The 7,691-nt window shown below is 55.6% G+C and overlaps 1 protein-coding gene across 1 annotated transcript; it reads left to right on the forward strand.

The window, feature by feature from the left end:
• Positions 1 to 1,945: 1,945 nt before the first annotated feature.
• Positions 1,946 to 7,601, forward strand: MAD2L2 (mitotic arrest deficient 2 like 2). Its single transcript, XM_058304415.2, has 9 exons — positions 1,946 to 2,124; positions 2,422 to 2,473; positions 2,592 to 2,710; positions 4,304 to 4,375; positions 4,829 to 4,929; positions 5,962 to 6,056; positions 6,368 to 6,441; positions 6,922 to 7,014; positions 7,262 to 7,601. The coding sequence occupies exons 2-9, from the start codon at positions 2,434 to 2,436 to the stop codon at positions 7,301 to 7,303; spliced, it is 636 nt and encodes a 211-aa protein (XP_058160398.1). The 5' UTR covers positions 1,946 to 2,124; positions 2,422 to 2,433; the 3' UTR covers positions 7,304 to 7,601.
• The last annotated feature ends 90 nt before the right edge of the window (positions 7,602 to 7,691 follow it).

The following is a 7,691-nucleotide window of genomic DNA, read 5'->3' on the forward strand; positions in this document are numbered from 1 at the left end:
CTGTGCGCTGCTCGACTGCCTCTGTGTGGAAATGGTCCTCTCCCACATGGCATGACTTGGGCAAGGTCCCAAGTCATGAGAAGGGTCCTTGCACCCAAAATGTGCCCTCAGGTGCCTCAAGGCCTAAAATAAGTCCTCCATCCCTCTGGGCTAAGCATAGCGATTTCATGAAATGCAAACCTTCCCAGGGCATGCACTGCGGTGATTCTCTCTCTTTCTTGGGCATCAGGGGCCCTGGGGAGCTTGTTAAAGGGCCGGAGCCCTGCTGTGCACCCAGGCTCTGCTCTGGCAGGTCAGGCGGCCAGGCACCCCTCTGTTTAACAGGCTCCCCAGGGATTCTGATGCTGATTTCCAAGACTGCATTTTGAGAAAGCTGTTAGCGTTCCTTCCCCTCCCACCTCCCAGTCAGAAGTGTGTAAATGCGAGCTTGTGGGTGTATGGGGAGGGGGGTTGTATAAGTCTCAAATATTGGCCTGTAAACGATAACTATTCCCGGTTAGATCTGTGTCTAAACAGATGGACGTGTCTCCTAAGGAGCTCCTGGGGTCAGAAACAAGGCCCCTTTGACTTCTGGTCCTGCCTTATCACCCATTATCTGTGGCCACTTTGCTGACCTTAGTTTTCCCACCTGTAAAAGAAAAGGAAATATAAATCAATTTATAAAGGAAAAAAAGTAGTTGTGCAAGAATAGCCAGAAATAGGAGCTATGAATAGCAAGGAAAGCAGAGAGAGATCGGGAAGTGATGGATTTTCATGTTTGTTTGTTGTTTATTATTATTGAAATAATGAAAATGCTCTAATGATGATTGAGGTGATGAATGCACAGCTATGTGATTGTGCCAAATACCACTGATCGTGCACTTTGGATGAATGGCATGCTTTGTTGATAAGTATCAATTAAATTGATTTGTTTAAAATTAAATTAAATTAAAAATTAAATTAAATTAAATTGAAAAGGAGCCATAGTCAGAATAGGAGCCAGAGCTAGGTTTCTGTCCCATCTGTGTTATTTTGGTGAATTAGGGAACGTCTCTGGGCCAGTTTTACCATCTATGAAGTGGAGCCATTCCATGGTTACTTAACTCCTAGGGTTAGAAAATTAAAGAAATCAGCGTTGACACATAGTCAGTGCTCAATCCATGTTAGTGCTTAGTTTAATGTTATCCTTATCTCCCAGGGCCCTTTCAGTTCTTCTAGGCTTAGGTCTTAACCTCTGGGGGACTCCGACCATTAAAGACGGGTGGCAGGAGGCACCTCCTCTACAGCAGGCAAGACTGGAGGTGGCTCCGCTGCTCCCAGCCCCTAGCTGTATGACTCGGGCAGGTTTCTCCACTCCTCTGAACCTCGTTTGGCTCATCTGTCAGAAGGGGACAATCAGATACCTCAAGGAGTTGTGTGGGGGATTTCGTGAGATAATCCACGGACCCACTTAGCTCAGAGCCCGGCACACGGATGAGCTCTGTAAAGGTCAGCTGAGGTTATGAGGCATGGACGGGAGGTAAAACCAGGCTGCGTTTAGGACAGTGCCGGGGGTCCACAGCTAGTGACTCCATAGCCAGCAGATGTCCTGCCCTTAGTCCCCAGCTGTCGCCACACTCTCCACTTGGTCCTCGCTCGCCTGTCACCCCAAACCGCCCCCTTCCAGCGCCTCGTAAAGCGAGAGAAATGATCTAGAGGAGGGACACGCGTAGCAATCCGATGTAGAGATGAACGTTGTGGGGTTTGTCCGCGCCCACGCGAGGTCTCCCGAAAGCGGCGCTGCGCGGTCTCCAGTGACTCCCGAGCCCCGGTATCCCCCGCCCCTGGCGAAGGTCGGCCCCGCCCCTCTCTAGCCCCTCCCCTCAAGCCCCTCCCTCCAAGCCCCGCCCCGCGCGAGGCTCTGATTGGGCTGGGCGGCGGGTGGGCGTGGCCTAAGCGGCGCGAGGGCCCGCGGGAGCGCCGTGGACGTCACCCTGCGGCGCGCAGGCCGCGGTTGAGCGAGAGGCGCGAGTGGTGCGGTCGGAGGCTTCCCGCGCCGGGGCCGGAGCCGAGGCCCGAGGCGCCACCGCAGGGGGCCAGAGGGGACTGCAGGCCCGCCGGGGAGGGACCCGGCCGGGCCGGAGGCTGAGTCTTGTTCCAGCCTAGGTTCGCTTTCCCGCCCGGGCCTCTGCGCTTCCCGCGGCCCGAGCGCTGGCCTGTCCCGTCCCTCTTCCTCACCGACGCCGCGGGGCGAGGGGCGCGGGCGGCCGCCGGCCGGTGCCCGAGGCTGTGGCGCCGGCGTGTGGAGGTCCTCGCCAGCCCTTGAGTCTGTGTGTGTGTGTGGGGGCAAGTCCTGCCCAAATACCCTCCCAGACGGAAGGGGGGCAGAAGGGCAGGGGAGGCGGGCGGGCCCCCCACTGCTCGGGCCTTCCGAACTAGGCCCCGCGCCTGCCCACTTGCCAGGTGGTGGGAAGGATGACCACGCTCACGCGGCAGGACCTTAACTTTGGCCAAGGTAAGGAGGCGGGTCCTGGAGTCCCAGGGCGGGGGGGGCGGGGGGGGGGGGGGGCGTCGGGCAGGCTCCCTGGGCGGTCGAGCTTCCCCGCGCACACCGGGTTCTTCCCCCTCCGCAGTGGTGGCCGACGTGCTCTGCGAATTCCTGGAGGTGGCAGTGCACCTGATCCTCTACGTGCGCGAGGTCTACCCGGTGGGCATCTTCCAGAAGCGCAAGAAGTACAACGTCCCGGTCCAGGTGAGCCCCCACGGCGGGCCTGTGGCCTCGGGGTTGTTCCTGGCGCTGCCCATGCTCATTCCAGTCTTGCAGAATGAAAAAAGGCTCATCTCTGAATCCTAGAGTGGATAAAGGGTGGATTAAAAATAAGTAAATAAATAACAAACTCGTTTCCACCTTCAGTCCCAGCCTCTTGGTTCCCCAGTGGTCTGCCCAAGCCTTCCACTTCCCCTGCAGCTTCTGAAAACTTGACATCCCCCCACCCCCACCCCTCAAGGCACTGGCGTTTCTTTTATACCCCTTCAGAACCTAGAGCTCCCCTCACCAAAAGTTAGAGACCATGCCTCAGACTCGAGTTGCCCTAGGGGCCTGGCTGCATTTTAAAATTGCACCTGAAGCTGGTGTTTGGGAAGGGGGTTCCTAAATTCAAGTATCTTCCCTGTCCCCTCTTCACCTTAAACTGTAGTGGGTTGTTTTAGGTTAAAAAGCAGACTATGCAGTAAACATATATATACCATGCCTGCCACTTTAGGGAACACTCACTACATACTATGAAAGAATGATTTGAGTCCTGGAAGGTGGTGGAAGCTTAAAGGATATCCAGGGAAAAGGAAGAGAAGAATCAGCATTTATTGAGCACCCACTGTGTACTAGATGCTTGTCTCAATCCTTTTTTCTTCTCCCTCATACATGGGAGGCAGGCACTCAACCACTGAGCTACACCCACTCCCCTCACTTTTCCTTTGAGACTTTCACAGAGGAATCAATGGAAATTCAGACAGTTTTAAGTAATTTGCCTGAAGCCACAATTTTTAAAAATTTTTAAATTTTTTTAGATTTTATTTCTCTCCCCTTCCCCCTACCTCCCATTGCCTGCTCTCTGTGTCTGTTCGCTGTGTGTTCTGTGTCCGCTTGCATTCTTGTCATGTGGTGCTGGGAAACTGTCGCTTTTTTTGTTGCATCATCTTGCTGCGTCAGCTCCCTGTGTGTGTGGTGCCACTCCTGGGCAGGCTGCGCTTTTTGTGCGGGGCGGCTCTCCTTGCAGGGCACACTCCTTGCACGTGGGGCACCCCTATGCGGGGACACCCCTCCATGGCACGGCACTCCTTGTGCACGGCAGCACTGCTCATGGGCCAGCTCACCACATGGGCCAGGAGGCCCTGGGTACCAAATCCTGGACCTCCTATATGGTACGTGGATGCTCTATCAGTTGAGCCATATCTGCTTCCCACCACAGTTTTTAGATTCCAGATTCCTTTGAAATTTGATTAAATATCTGGATCCTTTCTCTGGGAAAATGCCCATTTGCACAAATACACAGAACTTTGTGTACAGTTTTAAGGATTTCTCAGACTCTGGACGGGCCCATGGATCCCACATTTGGAAACTCTTATGCTTTATTAAATGCTGGCAATGAGATTGAACCCTTCTAACTGTTCTCTGTGGATCAAGTCACAGCTCTTAACCCCATTAGGGGAAGTGGGTCCCTTGGGTAGGGAGCCCTCCGGCAGCTGCTCTCCCTGAAGCAGACAGGGCCTCAGGCCCCTGGAGGAGGTGCTTGGGGTTTCCTCGGCGGGACTGCAGGCCTCACCAGCCACCCTGGCTTTTGCGCAGATGTCCTGTCACCCGGAGCTGAACCAGTATATCCAGGACACTCTGCACTGTGTCAAGCCTCTCCTGGAGAAGGTGAGGGCAGTGGGCCCTCTCACCCACCTCTGCCCCAACCTGCTCCTCCATGCTCGGGCCCAGTCCCAGGATGGTGTGGGCTGGTTCTTGGGCCCAGGAGCTCGGGTTAGTGGGACTGCCTCAGAGAGTCCTGGGCCCTTCCCACCTCTGTTTCTCTCCTCCCCCTTTTCCCAAGTTCTGTCTGGACTCAGCCCTTCAGAGCTCGCTCCTGTTCTTGTCCCAGTCCCTAAGACTTCCTGAGACCCACGGGGGTCTCAGGCATCCTCTCCTCAGCTAGTCCAACTTGCGGCTGAGAGTACCAACTCGAACTCCTCAAACCCGCTTTTGGGGCTGTCAGGGCCCCTCAGCCTAGAGGCTGAGAGCGTGGCCTTTCCCATCTCTTGTTGGGCAGGGAGAGGATGGAGGTGGAGTCGGGGTGCCTAGTTCTGGAGTGAGGGGCCCCTGTCCTTGCAGAATGATGTGGAGAAAGTGGTGGTGGTAATTCTGGACAAAGAGCACCGCCCAGTGGAGAAATTCGTCTTTGAAATCACCCAGCCTCCATTGCTGTCTATCAGGTGAGCTGCCTCTTCCCCTGCCCCACTTGCTCGGGGCTCCTGAATACCTTGGTCAAGGGCTGGTGGGAACTGGCAAGACGCCAGCCGAATGAGCTTCTGCCTGTGAGTGCTCGGTGAATGGCCAGTCCCCACCTCACCTTATAGATAAAGAATCCAGGGTCCAGAGAGAGGACACAGGCTGTGCAGGATCACCCAGGCTGGCTCACAGCCAAGACACAGACTGTTTTATGACCCAGTCAAGAGTCCAGTCCACAACCAGAAGCTGACCTTGGGCAGGTCGGTGAGGTCAGGGCACTGGCTCTGGCGTCACCCTGTCTCCTCTTACTGGCTTGGTGTCCCAAGGTGGGAAGAGGTTTGTGCTGTGTCCGGGTTCTCAGGCCTGCGGCATGTCAGGACCACCCAAGGAGCACCCCGCCATCTGACTTAGTTCGTCTCGGATGGGGCTGGGCATGTTTTTTTGTTGTTCCCCAAGTGTGGTTAATGTCATTTAAAAAAAAAACTTTAAAAAAATTTTATTGATAACATATGTACGATATAAACATCTCCCATTTTAACCACTTTCAAGTGTACAATTCAGTGGTGTTAATGACACTCACAATGTTGTACTACCATCGCCACCATTCAAAACCAAAATTTTATATTGCCCCAAACAGCAGCTACCCATTAAGTGATAACTCCCGTGCCCCACCCCATCCCTGACACCCTATAATCTGTTTGTCTATAAATTTGTATGTTCTAATTAATTCACATCAGCGAGGCTGTACAATATTTGTTCTTTTGGGTCTGGCTTACTTCATTCAACATGATGGCAAGATTCATCCATGTGGTTGCGTCTCAGGACTTCATTCCTTTTTGCTGGGCGTTGGGTTTAAACTTCCAGATGATTCTAACTCTGTAGACTAAACAAGCAGCTAGGCCCTTGGAAGCCAGCACGCTGGAACCACTGGGCGGGGGGGGCTCTGGACCTCCAGAGGGGCAGGACCTGCTGGGTGGGGAGCCCCAGTGGGATAGAGACCCTCCTCTCACTCCCAGCTCAGACTCCCTGCTGTCGCACGTGGAACAGCTGCTCCGAGCCTTCATCCTGAAGATCAGCGTGTGTGATGCTGTCCTGGACCACAACCCCCCAGGTGTGCGCCCCCGCCTCCTCCCTGAGCCTTGCCATGGTTCCCTCACGGTGGTCTGTGATCCCCGGTCCCTATTTGGCTTCCCTGAATCTCGTCTCTTCCTTCCTGCCCTTCAGAACCCTGCTGAAATCCCACCTCCTCCAGGGAGCCTCCCTGATCTAATCCACCTGCCTTCAACCCCCTGCTGCCTGCATTTCCTTAGCACTTGGTTTTCACTCTGCCCTGCAGGCTGGCCCCAGGCCTGGGCTACTGGGTCAGCAAGGGTGGGAAAGGGCTCTGCCTGGCACCCAGCACCCAACCTCTTGCCTCTCCAGGCTGTACCTTCACAGTCCTGGTGCACACGAGAGAAGCAGCCACTCGGAACATGGAGAAGATCCAGGTCATCAAGGTGAGAGGAGACTGGTCTGGACTGGTTTACGGGGGTGGGTAGGGGGCACGGGTTGACAGCTGGGAGGCTCTGAAAACTGGGTGCCAGTTCCAAGTGGGCAGTGTCCCACACCTGGCAGGCTGTCAGTGCAGGCTCACTCTGCGGCACATGCTGCCACTACTGCATTTTGGGCACTCAGAATAAAGGGCTGAGTGACATTCTGGGGTCCCCAGCTCACCCTGGCCCCTCTGAAGTGGGGAGTCTCATGGGGGAGGGGTCCTTATCCTCTAGTTTCAGAACTGGTACTGGGGGCCTGTTAAATCACACGGGTTTCCAGCCCCAGCCTGGACCTAGATGTGGTCTCTCTGGTGGGGGGCCTGGGAATCTGCATTTAGCAGCCCTCTAGCGATTCCAGTGTCCCTAGCCCTGGAAGGGAAGGGGGTAGCAAAGTCAGGGCAGGCCAGGTCCACTCCATCTGTGCCCTCACCTCGTGCACTCCAGGACTTCCCTTGGATCTTGGCGGACGAGCAGGATGTCCACATGCACGACCCTCGGCTGATCCCCCTGAAGACCATGACGTCAGACATTTTAAAGGTGGGCTGCAGGAAGGGTAGGGGGACCCGGTGAACTTATCCAGGGAAGCCTTAGTTGGTGAGGCTGGGTACTGAGGCCTTGCCAGAGGGCTTGGGGGAGATGACGGGAGCGCCTCCGCTCCCCTGTTCCCTCAGCCCCTGGCTGTGGCCTCATCAGCCCCAACTTGGCAGAGACCTGCCTGCCTGGAGCCCTCCAGAGCAGGTGCCCTGGCAACCCTGCTGACGATGGCTGTTCATTCCTGTCTTAGATGCAGCTCTACGTGGAAGAGCGCGCTCATAAAAGCAGCTGAGGGCACGCCTGCCCCCCACTGGTGCCATGACTGTCGGACTTTGGGAGGCCCCCAGCCTAGGGAAGTGCTGCAGGGCCACCCTGATTCCAAGTGCTCTTATTGCCTCCACGTGTGGACTGCCCGCCGTCCGGCCCAGGCTTGCTCAGGTCTGCTTGCCCGCATGGAGGAAGCCCCCCAGGAGGGCAGTGAAGGGTGTCGGCACCTCGCTTTCTCAGCTTCCTGGGGATCAGCCGGCAAAAACTGTCTGTCTCTAATTCTGTGCTGTGAGTTGTTCCAATAAAGGAGCCCCAAGGGCTGAGCTGGGCTGTCACTAACTGGGGTGGGAGGGAGGGGTGCAGCCACATTAACTTGGGAGAGAGGCTGCTTCTCCAGTGAAGTGCCCGAGACC

The sequence above is a fragment of the Dasypus novemcinctus genome, chromosome 9, assembly GCF_030445035.2.
Source record: "Dasypus novemcinctus isolate mDasNov1 chromosome 9, mDasNov1.1.hap2, whole genome shotgun sequence".
In the NCBI taxonomy this organism is placed as follows: domain Eukaryota; kingdom Metazoa; phylum Chordata; class Mammalia; order Cingulata; family Dasypodidae; genus Dasypus; species Dasypus novemcinctus.

Coding starts and splice junctions, on each gene's coding strand:
- MAD2L2 (XM_058304415.2), top strand. CDS start 2,434: ATGACCACGCTCACGCGGCAGGACCTTAACTTTGGCCAAG. Junction 4,376..4,828: donor TCAAGCCTCTCCTGGAGAAG/GTGAGGGCAGTG, acceptor CTGTCCTTGCAG/AATGATGTGGAGAAAGTGGT. Junction 6,057..6,367: donor CCTGGACCACAACCCCCCAG/GTGTGCGCCCCC, acceptor TTGCCTCTCCAG/GCTGTACCTTCACAGTCCTG.